This window comes from Culex quinquefasciatus, chromosome 3, assembly GCF_015732765.1.
Source record: "Culex quinquefasciatus strain JHB chromosome 3, VPISU_Cqui_1.0_pri_paternal, whole genome shotgun sequence".
NCBI lineage: Eukaryota > Metazoa > Arthropoda > Insecta > Diptera > Culicidae > Culex > Culex quinquefasciatus.
The window spans coordinates 155,035,166-155,057,338 of record NC_051863.1 but is presented as its reverse complement, the minus strand read 5'-3'; the positions used below and the strand labels follow the sequence as shown (position 1 = coordinate 155,057,338).

General features: G+C 43.9%; 1 protein-coding gene across 6 annotated transcripts in view; it reads left to right on the top strand.

Moving 5' to 3' along the window:
• LOC6051819 (calcium-transporting ATPase sarcoplasmic/endoplasmic reticulum type) overlaps positions 1-22,173 on the top strand; it is a 35,913-nt gene that overhangs the window by 11,109 nt on the left and 2,631 nt on the right. For 3 of the 6 annotated variants that reach the window (XR_005278800.1, XM_038265164.1, XM_038265165.1), the window contains exons 2-10: positions 598-741; positions 10,244-10,261; positions 12,836-12,918; positions 14,282-14,383; positions 15,501-17,567; positions 17,639-17,754; positions 17,826-18,062; positions 18,128-18,245; positions 18,396-18,513. Coding sequence is in view for 5 of the 6 variants with exons in the window: in XM_038265164.1 (XP_038121092.1) it covers positions 624-741; positions 10,244-10,261; positions 12,836-12,918; positions 14,282-14,383; positions 15,501-17,567; positions 17,639-17,754; positions 17,826-18,062; positions 18,128-18,245; positions 18,396-18,513 (2,977 nt within the window). In the remaining variant the exon portion in view is untranslated. Of the gene's footprint in view, positions 1-597; positions 742-10,243; positions 10,262-12,835; positions 12,919-14,281; positions 14,384-15,500; positions 17,568-17,638; positions 17,755-17,825; positions 18,063-18,127; positions 18,246-18,395; positions 19,123-22,173 lie in introns of those variants that run through there. The other 3 variants (XM_038265161.1, XM_038265163.1, XM_038265162.1) reach the window with 1 other exon arrangement.

Sequence of the window (22,173 nt, the reverse complement as noted above, 5' to 3'; positions counted from 1 at the left end):
TGTCAGTTTCTTTTTGCTTTACTTTTGCACCGGCAGTTTGCCGGTAAGCGTGAGTCAGCAAAGGTTGGTGAACTTTTGGTTTTGATGATTTTAAATTACTCATTATGTTATCAATAAAATTAAATTCTCAATAAAATTTAACTGATGTCAACAAGGCATATTTTTAAATTTATTTCCCTGAATTCTATTAGAATGATAAATCTAAATCAATTGTTTAAAAGTAATTTTCTAACTACAACTCGTTTATTGTGCGCAAAGTCCAATTGAATGCTTTAATTATCCCCTAAAAAAAAACTTCTCGAAACAAAAAAACGTGAACATTCAATAAACACTGAACAAACAGCCGACCTGGCGCTCTCCGAACTCAACAAACAACTCTCGAGTGACTGCTACAACTGCCAGTCCCAGGTGCTACTAAGAAAACGAAGAAACAAAGTGATATTTGTGTTACGAAATTCGCCGACCGTCCAATCCGGCATCACAGATTTCTCTACCGGCCACGTGTAGAGAGCCAACTCCAATCTCCCCAACTACGTCAAAGTGCCCCGAAATCATCGGTTCTAATCGGTATTTTTCCTTCATTGTTTTACTTTGCAGAACTGCCGGTTACAAGCTAATTCACCATGGAGGACGGCCATAGCAAGACCGTCGAAGAGTGTGTCGGATTTTTCCGAGTCGACTCTGAGAAGGGCCTCACCCCTGATCAGGTCAAGGAATACCAGAAGAAATATGGCCCGAACGGTAAGTCTGACAAATTCCTTTTGTCTCGTAAATTACGCGAAAATTCAGCTCATATCAGTGCGCAGCGCCGCGAAGATCGGCGTGACTCACAGCAGGAATCGTACCACCACAACCGTCGACGTGGTCGTAGAAAGATCCGGACACGTTGAGCTAGTGCCGATTTACGTCAGCAGCAGCTCGCTGGTAATCGCAGCGGCTCAGGTTACCCCCATGGCTGTGTGTTTGTATCCGAGCAACATCTTTCTAAGGTTGTTGTTGTAGTCTTCGTCTAGTTGTTACCTGTGCTCAGTCGCTCGCGATCGTGATCGAGCGCGGTGTTTATGAAGGGGAGGGGGTCTACACGTGAAGAACCTGGTCTGGTCGCGTGGTCGTTTTGTTATCGAAACAAGATCAAAGTCAGATTGTTCTGACGACTTGGGGAGTGCACAAACAAACAACTGTGCGCGACAAATGAGTTTTTTTTCTAGTTCAAGCGTGCAGAATAACTAATTACAGTCGGGGATTTGTTTATTGTGGGGTGGGCTCCACGTCACAGAAGTGAAATCTAGATTGTATCCAGCTAGTAATGAGCCACACTCATGATTTTAAACAAAATGACGTGTTTGAAAATGCTGTCAGTTAGTTTTCTTTTTCTGATCAGTCCGATTTAATCTGTTTCCCCACCAAAAATGCTGTCAGTTTTAACAGAAATCAATACCTTTCATTCGTAAGAAAGACAAATTTGGTTATCTGCCCAAAGTTATGGGGCACAAATAAAGTTCGTCAAGTTGGGAGGGTCCCGGTCAGGAAACTTTAATTCACCGCTCAATATTCATGCTGTTGAAGCTTCAAGGTGCAAAGTGTACCTTACAGCAAGCTCCAAACTTTCGTTCTTAACTCAATTAAAAACTTTCTCCAGACTTACCCGAGCCTCGGGAGTCGGGAGCACTACAAGAGACTGCACTCTATCTCGTGTAAAATGAAAGAGTAAATGGGCCAAATTTCGTCTTTGCGGCTCCCAGGCAAGTCATTCTCCGGGTCAACCTCCTTCGTACCCAAATCTGCCAATTTACATCTTCACACGGAGAAAAATCAGTTCCTAAAATCGTGAACAAGCGTTCACGAAATTCGGAACACCATCGCGAAGATTTATTACGAGGCACTCCCAACCGCCGAAACTAGTGTGTAAAACATTTCCCCAAAAGACCCACTACCCACGACGAATTTGCGCGGATGTTTGTTGTTTTTCGCAACACCGCGGTGGGTTGTTTAGAAGCGGCAGCAGCTGTCAACGCGGCCGGACGCGTCTTGCGCACTGACAGCACGAGTGTCGGGCCAGCGCAACTTCTGGAATAGGTCCCGTGTTTAATTATTGCGCGGAGTGGCCTTGAAGCGGGCTGGTCTGGATCCGCTGATTGCGACAAGTCACGTACATTTTGCACTTGATTTTGATTTATTCAAGTCGGGAAAGTAGCTTTTCGTGATCGATTGTTGGCCTGTTTAAGGGTTTGAAATGGCGCTGGAACGTGTTTATTACGTGGCGTTGAAAATTTTAAGTTTTATTGTGACTGGAAGGCATTTCGATCGGTTGTTAAATGCTGTCAGTTTATTAAAACATCGATCAGATAATTTTTATACTCTGATAGTAAGAAAGCTGATTGAGGTGAAACCACTTGGAATAACAATGCTGTCAGTTTTCTTAGAATAGCAATTCTTAATTAACTACGACAGGACTTTGCAATCCACTTAATCCAACAAACTTTTCCACTTTGACCTACCCGACTCTCCCAAATCTTGGAAATAAATATTCCACCAAACGATTTCTTCCTACCCCTGACTGCCCAAAGCCCCTTTCAGCCAAATTGGCTGTCAGCACGTGAACCCCAACTTTTCAGCCCATTTTTTGCGTACACTTGCCACATTCTCACCTTCCGTTTTTTGTCTTCTTTGGCTCTGACTTCAGCGGCGAGGGGGTGTGACGAATCCGGCAGCCTCCCTCCCGAAAAGTAAATATTGCCTTCAAAATGATTTAACGGCGTAGGATTTTTTTTCCCTGCCGCCTCTCGACATTGGCACACATTTCCCTGGAGGAATATCTCGGCTAAATAATTATTCATTCCCTCCAGAGAAAGAGAAATGAGGGGCCAGAACGAACAAAAATTCCGTCGCAACCTGGAACTCTGAACTTCTGCAGACGTGGTTAACACGCGGAACGTCTCGGCACATGTGCCACGGCAGAAACGAGGGGGACTATTTACATAAATTGTGCTCTGGATTGGGGCCACACATTATTGGCACAGAGTAATTCTGTGGGCCCTTATCAGCTCCCGGTATTGACTCAATTGATAAGACCTATTGGGTGGCGTGCTGTGTATAGTAACCATTTCTCTATGCCTACCGTTACGGGATCAGCAATTTATCTCGTGTCCTACACTAAAATGATTCGTCAATTAGCCCAATTAGCGTGTGTTGCTATCGACAACATGTCCACGTACTTGCACTGACAGCATACCCGCGCACGTGCTCGCCCTCGCATCGCACTCGCTGTAATATTGTTGTGGCAAGCTGCGGAACAGCTGATTAGAGCATGACTCCTGCGCGCCACCCCTTGCTAGATGGCGTCTCGTCAAACAACAACAGAGCCGAGATTAATCCGCCGGCAAACATCCTCCTCCACTCCGCCAACAGCTCGGTAAACGAGCTCTTTGTTCTGTTTAGGTACCCCCGCTCCCTCCTTCGGCTTTGTAAACCGCATCAGACGCGGTCGCGATGGACGGAAAAAGCGCCGGTGAACACCGTTAATTAGGTTCTGTTTGGGGATGTTGGGATCGCTCTCGAAAGGGTTGTGTTGTTTACGGACATGGTGCTACAATTAGGTTTCTGGCAGTGTAAATAGAACTTAATTTAGGCAACACTACGACGTGTTTATTTGGTGAAGTGGCTTTGTTTGCAAGTATCGATTTAGCAAGTGAAACTGACAGCATTTTCCATTGTTTACATTTTTATGCTCGTTCAGCTCGGCTTGTCAGATAGCAAAAAATCTGATGCTGTCAGTTAAGATCGACATGCCTGGCAGACGTCGGAGCGTTTTTCATTTGAGGATAGCTGTTTTCAGTTGAAGCAAGATGTCAGAACTCAAAATTAAAGTGGTTTATTTATGCTGTCAGTTGAATTTACGCCTACATTGAGTCATGTTTGGTTCTGAAAACTTATGTTACGTATTTTTCCGAGTTCCTTGATCAATTTTTTAATCTAAATCTACCCTGCGGTCATTAAAACCAAACTAATAAAGGGTTGGCCTAACATTTGCCTAACATATTCACTTAATATTTCACCTTCTTCAAACGGCCGGGTTGCAAAATTATCTATCTCCCAGATCAAACGAATCCCCACAGACTCTTGTAAAGCATCCCCGGCTTTCAGACGGGGCGAGGCGAGGATTCGTCAGAAAGATCAAAGGGTCGTGGAGGTGCTGTTGGTGGTACCTTTCGAGCAGCTTTATTTTTACTTTTTAACATAAAACACGTTGCACTACAAATTAATCTTGACCGGGTCGGAAAACTCGCCGAATCTGGTCCCGAACCGGTGGGATGATTGATCTACGGGAGAAAAAAAAACTGGCCAAAATATAGTTTCACCCCTCGAGAGTTTAAATTTTCGAGCGGAGGAAGAAGTGGGAGTGACCCCGTAATGTATCGTTACAAATCGTTGCAAATCAATTTACATCAGCCGGTCAGCTTACGGCGCCAAGGTAAATATTGTGTTTTCCCGCCTCCCACGCCTTCCAGGGATGGGAAGTACACGTGGCCTCGCGTTTGAGGGCGTCGGGAAGCGATTCAAGAGCAGCCCTGGGATGATTCAAGATTTTTGAAGGCAAATATCTCGGGTTAATTTAGTCCATTACTGAGGAATAACTTTATGATGCTTTGTGAGTGTTACACAGACACCAAGTTGGAGTCGCCAGCAACGCCTACGTTTCGATTTATTTTAGGAACACAATAAAAATTCTTTAATGTACTTGGCCGGTTCCGATTTGAAGGCCGCCCGCGAGAAATATTACTTAGTGTGTGCTTTACAATTTTCCGGGAATTTTCCCCTTTTCACAGTGAGGACCGCGGCTCGGCTCAAGCAGTTCGTGGGCGCAGGAAAATATTTTCCCCAGTAGAATAATAAATAACGTATTGGTCTGGCGTTCTGATGCTCTGGAAACACACACAGTGCTTCTGCATTAAACCTTGCACTGGTTGATGACTCTGGCAGATGTTTGATGAGTGATACACGCTAGATAAAGTCATGGGTTGTTTGCTTGAGCCCGGGAGCCCCAATTTGGGTCACTGTCTGGAACAAAGATGCACGAAGTTCAAACAACCGCGTCAAATAAATCACAACACTTTATGATCCCCGCATCCGGATCAGGTCAGAACCGGCCGTGCCGCATCATCGGCAATTTATCGTCCGAAGGCACACATCTGACAGTAAAAGGATACGATGCTAATATGGGGGTGGCATCCTTGAGGCTATGAATAACTGGAGAAGGTGTCACACATGTGAACGACCCTTCTGACGTTGTTGTGGTGGCATGCCAAAGTGGGAATGCTTTCAAAGCCCGAGACCGAGGATACCGGCCCGGAGGACACAATGTCAAGTGGAGCATTCAAAAGGTTGCACGCTATTCTCCGGCCACTCTGCACCGACAGTGACTTGGGTTTGATTTTTTGTTGTTGTAACAATCCTTGTGGAAGAAGACATTGTTTCAAATCACATTCCAGCATGTTTCTGTCGTATTGCTGGTCGGAACCAGCCTGATCGGCGCGGGAAACCCTTTTTATTGGAGCGACTGACAGGCACCACCCCAATTAAGGACTTGTGGATGAATGAACATCTTTCTTCCGTTTGCTTCGACGTCCTGGCAGGGCAAAGTGTTAACGCATAGGATGGAAGAACCAATAATTGAATTGTCGCCTCTCGATTGAAAGTTCGATTAATAGAACACGTTCCGTTCAAATGGAAGCCGATTCGATTACCGAATGCTGTCAGTTTTCTGCAACGTAAATATTGTGGAAATGATTATTTTGTTGCTCTGTTGTTCAAAATATGATAGAACTAGATAACAATGTGAATGCTGTCAGTTTTATTCTGCTAGATATTTTTCTATCTGGGATCAAAACGAATCTGTCATAGTTAACACCCCATAAGAAATTCTTTCAACCTAATCACGCAGTCTGGTCTTGTTTCTTGTCACTGTTGGGTAAGAAAGATGACAGCATCTCCTAAATACCACAAATAATCCCAAACCACATACCGTGACCGCGGGACCGTTCCAGCCGTGACAGTCAATTGACCCGTCAACCCAGTTCGAAATCCCACTTTGAAAAGTGGCAAACCTAACAGCAACTTTTCCCCGACGACTCGTCCTCTAACCGCGCCGTGTCGAAAATAAATGTTTACTTTTCGAGTATGTGTCCTCCTGCACTCTGGTGCAACCTTGTTTGTGCGCGTCCTCGTCGCGTCCTGGTGACGACGACGGTTCAAAGGGGTTTTCTGCCCGGGGACGACGACTTGAGCACCTCCGGGCTATTTTCGGCACTCGACACCGCGGGCAGGTTGCCAAAATTTGGCCCCGAAAAATGTAAACAAAACACCCTTGCGGCTCAACAACTACGCCGCCAGCAGCCCTTTTTCATCGATCGCGGACGCCTCCGCAGTTTCCCGCGGTGCGAAACTCGGCGAAATTTACGGCCGTCAGCCGGTTGGGGACCGATCTAGGCCACAACAGGTGGATCGTATCAAGTCGACGGCGATGATCTTCAAGGCCTCTCGAAGATCTATTTCTGCGGGGGGGTTGGTGCTAATCGGTTGGACAAATCGTACGGTCGAAGGCCAAGGTGCTGGCAACACTGCTGGTTTTGTTTGGTTATCCAGCGTTCACCTCTGGGATGGCAGCGTGATGAGAGGAGAGCGGCTGTTCCCTGCTGAGGTGTAGATCGTGGTGTAGATGTTTACTGCACAAATCTACCCAGCCGGGAACAAAGGAAAACTGGATTAACGTCATCGACGAGCTGCGCGGGTCGGTTGAGTGCTCGCGGGCCGTTTAGGTGAACGCCACACGTCTGTTATAACAAGTTTTTCCTTTTAGAGAAGTAGGAAAGCTAACTTGCTGGGAAATAGGTGTGCTGTGAATTTTGCTTATGAAGCTGAATATTGTAAAATTTTGTTGTAGAATCGATAATATTATACAATGCTGTCAGTATCTAAACGACTTCTGCCAGACCTTTAGACTGCGGAGATTGTTTACAAATCGATAATGCTGTCATTTCAAATTTACTAGTTTTTCTTGGATTGATTTACACTTTTTGGCTCAAAGTAAGACAGTGTTGAACACAAAAAACGACAGTCATAAATTTACAACAGTCGCAATTTTCCCAGAACGTGCGATCAATTTCCGAATGGCTCTAGGGGCCATAATTAATCATTTCCCACCTCGTGCGCACACGCCACCTACACGGTCGTATGGAAATTTTTGCGCCGACATCGATCGCAGACGATCGATGAGTTTATCCCAGACCCAGAATCGCCACTGCACAAGTGAAGATGACATTTGCGATCAAGCGCCACGCGGAACCAGTTCTGAGCTGTCACCTTCGCGAGCTGCAACTGTCAGTGTCATGGCCTTTGATCGCGTCGTGTCCGCTACCGTCAGCGGTGCCAATGTCGGGCTAGGGCCGTCGCCGCTAAGTCGACAAAAAATCTCAATAGGTCGACTGCTCGACCAACTCGACTCCGACAGTAGCTCCAACAACCCTACTTTTATTAATATAAACGCAGCACATAATCGATAATGTGCTGGCACCTCACGTTCGCGGAGGTGCGCACTTGGCTTATGAAAATTGCGCCGTTAAGAAAATTTTAATTGCAATCGTTAAGCCGCTCAGACGCGGTGGGGACCGGACTATTATCCGACGACCGGACCAAGTTGGGCGACATTGGCACCGTTCTGTGCAGCCAAGCGCGGCTAGACCCGGGTCCAATGATGCGTTTATAAATAAAATTATAAATTCACACAACACGGCCGTCGTCGTCGTCAACCTTTTGAACCAGAGAGTAGACGAGCAGGAGGAGGACGACTCGTCACCGGCTAAGCTGGTCACGCACTTGCAGTGCATTGACAATTGCAACAACCTCAGCGGCGACGACAGCTGATGGTTGCACATTTGACGTCATTCACCGCGCATCGTTGGGCATTTTTTTTTGCTCTCGCTGCCAAGCGTGACGGATGTCTAGCTAGTTATGCGAAGCTCGTGTACTAAGAGAACAGTGGATGCTTCCTAGACGTTCTGGACGGGTGGTTGGTAGTGAGAATGAGATTAATGGATTCCAGTTTGGGGTGGCTAGCCTCAAGTTCATTAGTCGAGCCATTGTTGGTCGAAAAGGGGATTAGGAAATTTTAATTAATTCGAACGGAGCTTGTCAGCTGTTTAGTCTGGGTCTTCAACAAAATCATTCGTGAAAATCTTTAGTTCGCACCAGAAATAGGACGCCCAGTGGCAACCAGAAGTCTACGAAACTGACAGCATTTCTCCAGTCGGCTGTTCAAAAGTAAATTATTGACAGCTTGATTTGAGATTTCGAGCTTTTCAAATCGAATCCCTGAAGTAAAGCATTTTCCGAGCAAGCTAAGTCGACGTAACTGACATCATTTTTCAAATCGAGTATAAATTTTCAAAAGCTAGCTGAATATTAGAATGCTTTGATATTTTGAATGAGTAAGAAGATGGAAAACAAAATGCAGTCAGTTTTGATTTTAGAGCTCGACACTTTTCAATGTGGGTCCATGCAAACTGCTCCACATCCAAAATCCCTGTAAGAAATGAAATCCTTTTACATTGTAGTTAATTTTATTTAGCAGTGGTGTCAAAATTGATGTAATTCGTTGCCAGTGTTGCCAGTTTACTTCAAATAATCCGAGAAAGAGAAAAACTGATTTAAATTCCAATTAAAATAATCGCAAATTGAAGCCTTTCGCTTCACATTTTCCGCTTTTATTACTCCTGAAATCGACCAAATTAATCATTTTGCCCTCCCACCAAAGAAAATCCACCGCGTTCGCGTGTCTGCGCTTCAGCGAGCTCGAATTCTCGATTCCGCAAAAGTTCTCAACCCTGAAATGTACTGCTTCTTCTAGTCCGGTTTGAACCAGTGAACCGGTGGCAATTAAATCCCCGATACCAAAACTTTATTGCGGCTGTGCGCTGCGCTTCCCCGTTAAAGTCGTCCATTTTCTGGACCGCATGCACTTGAACCTGCTGTCGTGGGATCATAAAAACAGCACCATAATTTGATATCATCTTTCCATCGCCAAATATTGTACCCTAATATGTTTATTTATAAACACATGTGCCGCCGAGAACTTACTTCGCGAGTGAGTTTTTCTCGCTGGAAAGAAGATTATTCACCTCGTCGCTTCCTTCTTGGTGCAGAAAAGCCAATTTCTTCGCTAGTAATAGGGTAGTTGTCAAATTGTTGGGCAATGCTGTCAAAATTTAAGGTAAAGTGCCAAATTTGGGTAAATTTTACTCAAAATCTGACATATTCCAAATTACTCATTTCCGAGTAGGATCGGTGCAACAATTGCCCGCGCGGCCCTGGCAGCACTGCGTGTCTGGTTTTGCTGCCAACCAGTGCCAACGCGTCTGCTTCTTCTGATTCCTGTGCGGGTTCACTATTTTTAGAGCGTATTCGGCCAGTGAATTAACCGTGATTGGCACACGTGCGCGAAGGGTGGGGGGTACGCAAAAGTATGTTCAATTTCCATAATCACCGCAATTAGTCATCACGCTGGCAGCACTGCCAAACACGCGCGTCGCGAGATTGGAGCTTTTGAGCCCCCGTGAAATGTTACTACCGATTTGTATTTTTCGGAGGGTGTAAAGAAAGCTTAACTGTTTGGCAGGAGGGGGAAGAACAGAAACAAAACACAGACACACACACGTGCTGCCCACACTGCTTTGACGTCAGAGAACGCACGCACGTCAGTACGTCAAGTGCTGCGCTGCGTCTGTGATTTTCGAAGAAATTGCCAATAGATTCTCGACGTTCTTATCTCAATGTGGGCCGCGGGTGCTTCAGTTTTGTGATTGATGAAGGGATTTTAAGTTTTGAAACTGGGGCGATTGAATATCGATTGAATCTCCATAATCTTGAAATTTTAATTTTGCGGGTTAAATTAAAATATATTTTTAATTCTGAATGTGAAATGCAAAAATGTTAGATCACCCGACAACGCTCAGATTCTCTCCTCCCAAATCCAGCCGCAGCCAAATAAGTACCCACACTTGAGAAAATCTAGGTCAGCAGCGGCAGCGCAGCACTGATATGAGTTGAATGGTTGTGAAACATGCAACCCCCCCACCACCCTACTCACAGCATCCACGTGGCGCGTTTCTATTTGGTGGATGTCAGATAACGAATTTTCCCTGCCACAGTGACTGATTCGATTTTCTTCTTGCTTTTTATCTACTTACAGAGCTCCCAGCCGAAGAGGGTAAGTACTGTTGTGGTGACCGCCGAGGACGTCCAGATTGGGATTTCACCGGGAAAGAGAAGGTAGCTTCTCCACAAACGTCATCAAATACATAAAAAAATCAATCAATTTCAAAATTAATATAAACATTTAAAAAAAAATAATGAAAGTTTTTAAGAATTTTCGAATCGAACATTCGATTGACACTATTTTGGGGACATTCCGGCATGCACTTCGAACCACGTGACCAGGGGCGACGTGGCGACATTGTTGAAAGCAGGTCACCTGCTCCAAACCTCAGCTTGTGGTGCGCCCTGTTCTAAATTAGAGCAACAGTTGGGCACAGCCAACAAACAAAAGCTATCGTTATTAGGTGCAGCAACACTTTTCCCTTGGCGAGTTATATGCTTCAGACTTGAACAGTGAAGCCTCGGTAGTTTGACAGCACTCTCACACAAACTTTTCATTTTTATAAAGTTATGCTAGAAGTAATGTCAAAACTGACAGTTTGTCACATTGCTGAAAAGTGTCCTACTGCCAAGCTTTCACTGTCAAACTGGGTGACAATTTAGAGGGCACAAAAGCGGAACCACAATGTCATCCGTACTGCTCTTTTCTACGGCTTTGGTTGCACCTTCTTGTTTACACTGTAGGAAGAGGCACAAAAAAAGTGCAATCGTTTGCGGCTATTTCGCGCTCCTTAGCAGAGACTTTTTACAGCCGCCGCCGCCGCCATCAACATCAACAAAAAGTTGCAACGATTATACATAGAGTAAAACTCCGGTGACTAGAAATAATTGATGAAATTGTCTTAACATTTTATTCTTCACCAGCGAAATTTTCTTCTTTCCCAAACTCTCAAAAGATCATATTTTCCTTCCAATTTGGCGATTTTCGCTATAGATCTAGTAGTCCGATCCCGATAAATACTTTTTGAAAGCCTTTTTGGCCTTAAGCTCTGCAGGTCGAATCCAAAAAAGATCGACAAAACTGACAGCATTTTTCAAATCGACTTTGAATTTCCGAAAGCTAGCTTAAAATTGAAAGGCTTCGATTTTTTGTGAAAGTGTGAGATAGTGAAAAGAAGAAAAAAACGCTTCAAAACGAAAATGCTGTCAGTATTTATATAGAGTGCCCGACATTCTTCCATGCGGGATGCCAAATCCCCATAAGAAATTTTACATGATTGTATTGCTCGTTTATTAAATAAATTACATAAATTGAAGTAAATTTTGTTTTGCAGAGCTGTCAATAGAGCTCAGTGAAGATTTTTTTTAAATATAAATGAGTCATCCGTCATTGGTAGAACGCTTCCAGAGAAAAAGCACATAAAATTGGCAGGTTGAGGATTTGATCCAAATTTCACCAAATTCTTCGATTTTCATTATTTAAACAACTTTTTATGCAAAACTATTGATGGAAACTTGCTTACCCACTATCGGCTGAACTATTTATCAGTCGAAAAAGGGCTACAAACTGAGCCTTTTCAAAGAACAAAAGTCGCCTCCATCGAAGCTCTACTGTAGCAATTTAGCCGACCTTCCCTTCGCCGGTTACGAGACTCGAACAAGCCAGTTTTGATGACGTCGTAGACTCGCTGGAAGAGACGCGACCTGGTGCAGTTTGCACAGGTTGTCGTCGTCGTAGTTTGTTTTGTTGTTGTCGATGATAATGATTGTTTCCCGGCTCGGTCGTCGTCACCTTCTTAGCTCTTCAAATATAAGGTTTCCTTTGTTTCGAGTTTCGAGGGCAAGTTGATGTGCTAATTACGACCAACTGTGATGTGGGCACAGATTTGACATGTTTCTTATTTTGGTACTATCTGTCAGACTTGGGTGAGAATTGAACTCAGAACTCGACTTTTCACAATCAAATGATGATAAAATCTCAAAACTCGATTGATTTTTAATTGCTTTCAAAGAGATCTAGTATATTAAAAGTGACAGCATATAAGGCTTTCTAGACCCAGTGAAAAAAATATAATTTAACCCAAAAATAACGAACACCCCGTCACAGTGTCCTGATGCAAACAATGATCGAGCTCGATGCAGAAATACGACATATCGTTCAGTCAAAAACAGCTAGAACGCATGACAAAAACTTTTGCTAGAAAGAGATAGCAAATCTGATAGCTATATTCGAATGATATGACTGAATTTCTGACTCATTTGAGATCTTCTTGAATTTCTATCACTGAGCTCTCATTTCACTGATATCTCGCGCAAGAGAGAAGAGAGACTTGATCTCTTTCGATTTTTTCTCTCAGCAATTGTTTGTTAAAACTCCAATATGATTACTTAGAGCAGAAAGAACCTCTCCCGGGAAATCGGTTCCAACTTGTAAGCTTCCGCGATGGCACGGTTTTGCCGTCCTCCATTAGTTGCGTTTTCTATTTCCAGTTCTATTTACTATCGACTTTGACGACTGTTGATGATGATGATGCCAATAATAAACCAGGTCCCACGTCGGTGAGAGGGGCCTTTGATGATGTGGAGAAGCTACTTTCGATAAAAACTTTTGCTTCGTGATGTTCGATTGATATGTGTTTGTACTAATAATTGTTTTTTTTTTCTACTTTTCATTACCAACCAACAGGAAAGACCATCTGGCAATTAGTCCTGGAACAGTTTGATGATCTGCTGGTTAAGATTCTGCTGTTGGCTGCTATTATCTCCTTTGTAAGTATAATTTATCGTCGGTATAGTTTATTTGGACCAAAGACAAACCGAAATCACTGACTGACAGCATAACGGAAGAAGAAGAACAGAAGCTGCCAGCAATCAAAGGTAGCAAACGTAACACATTTATTGACTGTTGTTACACCTCTCTTTCAACTTTTTTTTACGATAGCAACAGCGACGCCACAAAGTGTCTCACAAGTTATGAAGTCAGTTATCGGCTTATAACTCTTTTTGCTGTTGCTGCATAAGAGCAAATCAAAAAAAAAAAATTTGCTTTCATTTTGCACAATTTTCCGCGTCGTGATTTACCGGTTTTCGACACCAAGCTTCAAGTCGTATCTTTTCTCAGCTCTGCTAAGCCTCGAAAAAGGTCGTAAAGTTTGGCCGTTTTGGTTTGACACCTGTGCCGACTTTGGCATTTTTTAAACTTTCAGTTAAGACATAATAATTCATTTTATTTGTTTACTTTGATTCATTGGCTTTCGTTCTATAAATTTTTTCTAATTTTTAGTTAGTGCTTTGTTGACCAAACTACTAAATAATAATAGACTTTTATATTCTCGTTTTTTTTTTTCAAAATTATTCGCATTGCAGATGGTGATCTTCGTCATGTTAGCGGGTTGCAAATTGATTAAAGGGAATTAAATGCCAATTCTATTATTTTTTAAATTATTCAATCTTTAAACTCAAGATCGCATCCCACGCAGAGAGCAACACTAATCCTTAAACCGACGCTATTTTCGATTTCCTCAGAAGAGGCTGACCACTCAAAACCACAAAAGTAACATTTCGCCCACTCTTCCTAACCACACAAAAAGTAACCTTAAAATCGTCCGTTTTCCCGAGCTTCAACCGATGCGGACTCGATAAGCAACATAATTTACGACCACCCTCTCTTTCAAGTCGCGCCACCTGGTCAGACCTTCCTTGACAGGCGTTTTAAAAAGAAGATGTCAGATTTTTCTTTTCGACTTTTTCTCTTTTCTTCTAATCTTCCACCCCCGAAGCCATTTGTGCGTGTTTTGACTGCGAAAATTTCGTCGTGTGACGAAAGTCACATTGCGTCCGGTTGTCACGCCACCTCCGTCGTCGTCCGACGACGAAAACGACGCGGTATTACAACATTTCTATTCTTGGTCGACTTCTTTGAAAACTGAAAAATGCGGGGGTGGATTTATTTTCGCTGCGTCGCAGCTTTTCACAGAATTAAAAAAAAAACCGCTGGAGAAAAACACCTGGAAAACATCGCCGCTTTTGACAGAGACGACTGTGACGAAAGACAAACTGCTTAAAATTAGTGTGACAACTTGTTTCAGTGCATTTACTAACGAAATCTTCTTATTCTCCCACTTTCCTCCAGGTCCTCGCCCTGTTTGAAGAACATGAAGGTGTTGAAGCCTTCGTGGAGCCGCTCGTCATCCTGCTTATCCTGATCGCCAACGCTTGCGTCGGTGTGTGGCAGGTAACTATCCCGAATAACTGTGCAAATTGAGATTATTTACGCACTTTAGAGAAAAGTTTGATTGACGTCATCGAGCGATTGGTTCGATTTGACGCGTTTGACAGATGGTTTGAAAATAACCTTACCTTTAGCATTGTTTGCATTGATGTTAAAAAAATCTAAAAATCAAGGCTAACAGTTTTAGAGCCTAACTTCAAAGCATGTTTCTAGAGCAAAACGAGAAAAGGGCGAACAAGCATTTTGACAGCTGGAACTATTTTTCAATAGCTGGCCTTCCCAGCTACCTTTTGACACTCCAGGTTTTGTTAAATAGTTATCTGTAGTCTCGGAATTTTCAAAATAGTTCCAGCTGTCAAAATGCTTATGCGTCCTTTTCAAAAGTAGCTCCAGGTTTGCAAAGCGTAGGCCCAAGACGTTTAGAAAAGATAAGGTAAGGCGGGTTTTCCAACTGTCCAAAAAAGTTAGCTAAAAATGCGGGTTATGTATGGAGATTTTTCCCTAACTAGATAGAAAAACGATTTTAGTTACTTTATTATTTTTTTACAAGTGTGTTTTTAAAATTTTCAATTCTGAAAATCTCCATATAAAATCTGCTTTTCGTGCGAACTATTTTTGACAGCTAAAAACCTGCCTCACTTAATATAACACTGACCAACAAAAATTTACAAAAATGACTGCCTGAGGGGAAGCATGAAGTTTGAGGTCCCCAGAAACACGTGCAATTTTAATTTTTTTTTTAAACAAAAATGTTTTTCAAAATTTGTTTAAAGAAAGGGCGGTTCGTCGCTGTTGCATACAAAAAATTGCATGAAATATGTGGGAGAAGTGAACAGCACTAATCTCCATAAAACTTTGGATAAAAACCATTCGGCCCAGACTAAATATTTTGATAAAATCAAATGCACCTAACCTAAATCCATGCTTCACCACTATTTGACTGCTTAAACCTTTTAATATAATTAAAACATCTTGGGCCAGGCCCACTGCGTTAAGATAAACGCAGAGATGATTCTTAATAATCATCTACAAGTCGAAACTCGTATCAGAGGATGCAAATCAAACTCTCTGAAGGCGTCAAATCGCGGAAGAGTGTAACTAACCTGGATTTCCCCCACAGGAACGTAATGCCGAGTCCGCCATTGAAGCCCTGAAGGAGTACGAGCCTGAGATGGGCAAGGTTGTCCGCGGTGACAAGTCCGGTGTGCAGAAGGTGCGCGCCAAGGAGATTGTCCCCGGTGACATCGTTGAGGTGTCGGTCGGTGACAAGATCCCCGCCGATATCCGTCTGACCAAGATCTACTCCACCACCATCCGTATTGATCAGTCCATCCTGACTGGTGAGTCCGTGTCCGTGATCAAGCACACCGATGCCGTCCCGGATCCACGTGCCGTCAACCAGGACAAGAAGAACATCCTGTTCTCCGGAACCAACGTCGCCGCCGGTAAGGCCCGTGGTGTCGTCATCGGCACCGGTCTGTCCACCGCCATCGGTAAGATCCGTACCGAGATGTCCGAGACTGAGGAAATCAAGACCCCGCTGCAGCAGAAGCTGGACGAGTTCGGTGAGCAGCTGTCCAAGGTCATCACTCTGATCTGTATTGCCGTCTGGGCCATCAACATTGGTCACTTTAACGATCCCGCCCACGGAGGTTCCTGGATCAAGGGTGCCGTCTACTACTTCAAGATCGCCGTCGCCCTGGCCGTCGCTGCCATCCCTGAGGGTCTGCCCGCTGTCATCACCACCTGTCTGGCTCTGGGTACCCGCCGTATGGCCAAGAAGAACGCCATTGTCCGCTCCCTGCCGTCCGTCGAAACCCTGGGTTGCACCTCCGTCATCTGCTCTGATAAGACCGGTACGCTGACCACCAACCAGATGTCCGTCTCGCGTATGTTCATCTTCGACAAGGTCGATGGCGACAGCAGCTCTTTCTCCGAGTTCGAGATCTCCGGATCCACCTACGAGCCAATTGGTGAGGTTACCCTGAACGGCCAGCGCGTCAAGGCCGCCGATTACGAAGCTCTGCATGAGCTGGGAACCATCTGTATCATGTGTAACGACTCTGCCATTGATTTCAACGAAGTCAAGAAGGTCTTTGAGAAGGTCGGTGAGGCCACCGAGACCGCTCTGATCGTCCTGGGTGAGAAGATGAACCCCTTCAACGTGTCGAAGCAGGGTCTGGATCGCCGTTCGTCGGCCATCTGCGTCCGTCAGGAGATTGAAACCAAGTGGAAGAAGGAGTTCACCCTGGAGTTCTCTCGCGATCGTAAGTCCATGTCCAGCTACTGCGTCCCGCTGAAGGCCTCCCGCCTCGGAAACGGCCCGAAACTGTTCTGCAAGGGTGCCCCAGAAGGTGTCCTGGATCGTTGCACGCACGCCCGTGTCGGAACCAGCAAGGTCCCTCTGACCGCTACCCTGAAGAAGCGCATCCTGGAGCTGACCGCCCAGTACGGTACCGGACGCGATACCCTCCGTTGTCTGGCCCTGGCCACCGCTGATAACCCGATGAAGCCCGAAGACATGGACCTGAACGATTCCAACAAGTTCTACACTTATGAAGTCAACCTAACCTTCGTCGGTGTTGTTGGTATGCTTGATCCCCCACGTAAGGAAGTCCTGGACGCCATTGCCCGTTGCCGTCACGCCGGTATCCGTGTCATTGTCATCACTGGTGACAACAAGGCTACCGCCGAGGCCATCTGCCGTCGCATCGGTGTCTTTACTGAGGAAGAGGATACCACTGGCAAGTCCTACTCCGGCCGTGAATTCGACGATCTGCCCGTCAGCGAGCAGCGCGAAGCTGTTTCCCGTGCACGTCTGTTCTCCCGCGTGGAGCCCGCCCACAAGTCCAAGATTGTTGAGTACCTGCAGAGCATGAACGAGATCTCCGCTATGACTGGTGATGGTGTCAACGACGCCCCTGCCCTGAAGAAGGCCGAAATTGGTATTGCCATGGGTTCCGGTACCGCCGTCGCCAAGTCCGCCTCCGAGATGGTGTTGGCCGATGACAACTTCTCCTCCATCGTTGCCGCCGTTGAGGAAGGTCGCGCCATCTACAACAACATGAAGCAGTTCATCCGCTACCTGATTTCGTCCAACATTGGTGAGGTCGTGTCCATCTTCTTGACCGCCGCCCTGGGTCTGCCCGAGGCTCTGATCCCCGTCCAGCTGCTGTGGGTCAACTTGGTGAGTTTTTCACTCTCAATCTTCCTTAAGGTCTTAGACTAATGGCACGCTCCCTCTACTCTACCCTCTAGGTTACTGATGGTCTGCCAGCTACCGCCCTCGGCTTCAACCCACCGGATCTTGACATCATGGACAAGCCACCCCGTCGCGCTGATGAGGGTCTGATCTCTGGCTGGCTGTTCTTCCGGTAAGGCTTGCCTCGACTCAACCGACCCTTAACCGTCGAGTAACTCTGAATTCTTTTGTCTACCTTCGCAGTTACATGGCCATCGGTGGATACGTCGGTGCCGCCACCGTCGGAGGCGCTGCCTGGTGGTTCATGTACCACGACCAGGGACCCCAGCTGACCTACTGGCAGCTGACCCACCATCTGTCCTGCATCGCCGGCGGTGACGAGTTCAAGGGCGTCGACTGCAAGATCTTCACCGACCCCCACCCGATGACCATGGCCCTGTCCGTGCTGGTCACCATCGAGATGTTGAACGCCATGAACAGGTAGGATTTTTGCGAATCGAAGGTGGTTTCCAGAGACTGATCATTTGTTTTGCGTTTTCACACAGCTTGTCTGAGAACCAGTCGCTGGTCACCATGCCGCCATGGTCCAACTTGTGGTTGGTGGGCTCCATGTGCCTGTCGTTCGCCCTGCACTTTGTCATCCTGTACGTCGATGTTCTGTCGGTAAGTACACGTTTCCGGGACTACAGTTATTCACGAGCAACGAAGGAATCAACATAACCAAACTTTTCGGCACCCTCAGCTCAGCAAACGTCAAACCCCAAAAAAATGTACACAAAAACCTTACGTCGTTTTTCCGCTTCCGTTCCACAGTCCGTGTTCCAGGTCACCCCGCTGAACGCCGAGGAATGGATCACCGTGATGAAGTTCTCGCTGCCAGTCGTGCTGCTCGACGAAATCCTGAAGCTGGTCGCCAGAAGGATCTCCGACGGTGAGAGCATTATTACAACCATGCACTGGCTAGTGTTAGCGTGGGCCGTGTTCTTTGCTTACATCATATGGGGTCCAATTTAAACGGCTACCTGTAGAGAAAAAGCAAAAGCAAATCTTAAACGTAAACAACTAGACACTAAAAAAAATACTAGGAAAAATTCGCGATCCCTTGCTCCACCCGGGACAGGTTCCGGACGGTCGGCGCCCAATCTTCTCTCTCTAGGGTGGATTGTGCCAATCCACTCTCGAGTGTGTGAATGCGAGATCCCGGAAGCCTGCGAAAAATCTATCTTACCGATACGTCGTCGTATGAGTTCGCGCGCGCGTGATTGAGTTACAAGAGTGATGAAACGCCCCCTTTTTTATTAGCAAAACCTTAGAAGCTGATGATACTATTCTTAAGTGAACGTGATTGAACCTGTTTGTTGAATGTTTTTTTTATTACTTTCCATTTTGTTGAACGAAAAAAAAATCGGTAAATTTTAGCTCAGTTTATCATTTTTGTGTGTTCCTAGAAAAAAAAGAAGCATAATCTCAAGCCAAATGGACCCCATACAGCGAAGCGTTACTCTTTTTTTTTCTTTTCTCTAAAAACCAACCAAAAGCATCATTTTACGATTAACCTCTATTTCTATACGATTTGAAGAAACCAACAGCATGTTAACCGCAAATCATTATTCAGCGTTGCTATGAAACCAACAAACAATCGTATATATTTATATACATTTCATCTGCAAAACACACACACTGAAAAGCAAATGAAAAAAAGAAACACACACCAACAAACAAACCTGTAAATTGTAATGAAAAACCCTATTGCTGTTAATATATTATACAAACACACACAGTAAAATTCACACAAATCTTACATTTCTCTTCACCCAAAAAAAAAAACACACACGCAATCTGTCATGCAAGTAAACAAAGCTGAGTTGAACTAACCCTTAGCCACTAGCAACGGCCGAATGAGAAAAAAAAACAAACAAAACAAACAGGAACAGCAATTGTTTGCGAGTGTTTGCTGCGAGAGTGATGAGTTTACTTTTAACTTTAAATCTAATTATTTCCTTCCCCCACTTGAGTTGAGTTGCAGTAACTTATTTAAATAAAACCATTAAACGAAAAAAAAAAGAATCCAGAAAACGAGAGAGAAAACGTGTGTGCGAGCGAGAGAGAGATAAACAACCCACTAACCTTTATTTTCTTGCTGTGTTTGAGTTTGAGCTTAATAATTCGAGTTGAGTTAGACAGTTTTGCTTTGCGGAAATTGGGTTGGGTTAGCAAAGATTCGCGCCCCCAAATAAAAACTTCCAAGAAACTTTTGCTAGCCCAACCGAGCAAATTGTTTTTCCCCGGAAATCGCTGATGACAGCTTGTTTTGACATTTGCGGAAATCGCGCAATCAAACCAACAAAAGAAAATCCTAACTTCCCGATGAGTTGAAATCAACATTTTTTTTAGTTGATTTTAGCAAATCTAAACACATTATTTGTCAATGTTGAAATTTAAACAGAAACAGGGAAAACACTGAAAGTATTACCAGGCAACCAGGTCGTTCCTATTTGAACTCATTTTTGTTTAAATTTTGTTTGATTTGTTTTGAAAACATTCTAATTCAAACACCTTCTAAATTAAGAAAAAGGTACATTAAATGTTGTACAGTTTTCCAAGACTTGAACTATACTACCCTGCCCCCTCTATCGGTATGTAGAATAAAAAACTTTATACAAATACATCTATCGGAAATAACACACCGCACACAAACGAGTATTGACGTTTAAAATGTTTACACCAACACTACCACACACAACTGTTTCCTCAAATCTTTTCTATCGTAACTTTAACCAAAACAGCAATCGAGATGAAAGCATGTAAAAACATGTTACTTTTCGTGTAATCTTACATGTTTGAACGAACAAAAAAACACAAGTTGTTGAAATTAGAAAACTTTTTGCGGTTTCTTTCCGTTTAAATTTGCTTGAGCCCTTATTTGGCCTCCCAACCTTAGAGCGCTTGTCAAAATTGTTTACCAAACTGAACTGAAAAGCAAAAAACCATATTTGTGTGCCTAAATAGAGCAAGACTTTGCGCTTTGTTGTTAACTTTTTTCGGTTGCGCTAGGCGGAACCATGCCTGCACCAAACCAATCAAAACAAAGCAAATATTTTGACAGTGCGAAACGTCCAAACCACGGTGTGTTTGTTGTTGTAAATTTTAGCCGCCTAAACGTCGCTAGAGAAACTTTTTTTTTATTTTCAAATTTAAAAACGGTTAAAGTTGGGCTCATTTTGCTCACACGTGTTACTTGTTGAAAGATTTTTTTTCAATTTATTTATTTCTTTGTCAAATGTTGCGTGTGTCATTTTGCTCGATTATACTTTTTGCCTCTAAATGTCTAGCAAGCCGATTGCAAAAATCAAATAAGCATTGTTCTCTACTATTCAACAACTAAAATGTCTGTTACTAGTTGATACACTAAATTTAAACAACAAACAAAAAAAACAAACAAAATGGTTGCGGTAGCTACCGATTGACGCAAGAAAATAAAGTTAGCGCGTAGACTAGATAATAAAGTTATATACACACATACACCTTTCAATCTGGGGATGTGGAATTATTTGACATAATTTCATTTCTTTCGCGATTCGATGAAACTTAAGTAGGACAAATAAAGGTTAAAGTAATAGGTTATTCCGAAGTAAGTGAAAAAACAAATCAGTACACGACAACCCATTCACACACACACAACCTAATACAACATTCGAGACATTAAATGAAAGTTGAAATAAAACAAGCAAAAGTGTGGGATAAAATCAGTGTGTAGACAATTCAAACCTGGAGCAAGTAATTGTTATCAATAGTTCTCTGACCCTTTGCAACAACAACAAACAAACAAAAAAACCTAAAACAGAGACTGTGTGTGAGGTTTGGTCAACAATAGTTTTTTACTCCAACTATTTAACACGCAATGAACGAGCAGAAACATGCAAAAAAGAAAGCCTGCGCGAGTATGATTATCATTATTATAGCGAAGAAATGAATGGACTTCCTCAAAAAAAATAAAAACTGAGAGCGAGTCTGAAGAAAGTAATAAAATTCGATACAGAGAAAAAAAAAGTCGAGAAGAAAAACTGAAAACAAGCAAAAAAAATATAAAAAATGCATTTTAAATATATTTAAAATATTAACAAAAAACCATGACCGTTAGGCGAGTGTGTTTATTTTACTAACCCCCTTCTCTTTTAACAAGCTTTTCCACCCAAAACAGCACACCAAACACAATCGGTGGAACCCAAAACAAAAACCTGGAGAAAGTCCCAGCGTGCTACAAACCTACACCCAAACCACGACTGCGCGAGTTTCGGACAGAAAATGTTCGCCACTCGCTTAAGGAGGTCTTAGACTATGACAAACATACATATTGCTTTGTTCGCCGTAACAAATTTGCGAGTTTGGCAAACTGTTTAACACGAAAAAGTGCGAGTTTGTCATAGTCTAATACCTCCTTCAGTCGCCTCACCTTTCACACACACACGCACTCCTCCCAACTGTCACCGCGAAAAAGCGCTGCGCGAACCGGTGACGTCACCTCAGGAGTACACACACCAGCCTGCTGCGAGTTGGAAGCTCATGCCGCAAGAGTGTTTGCAAGTGATTT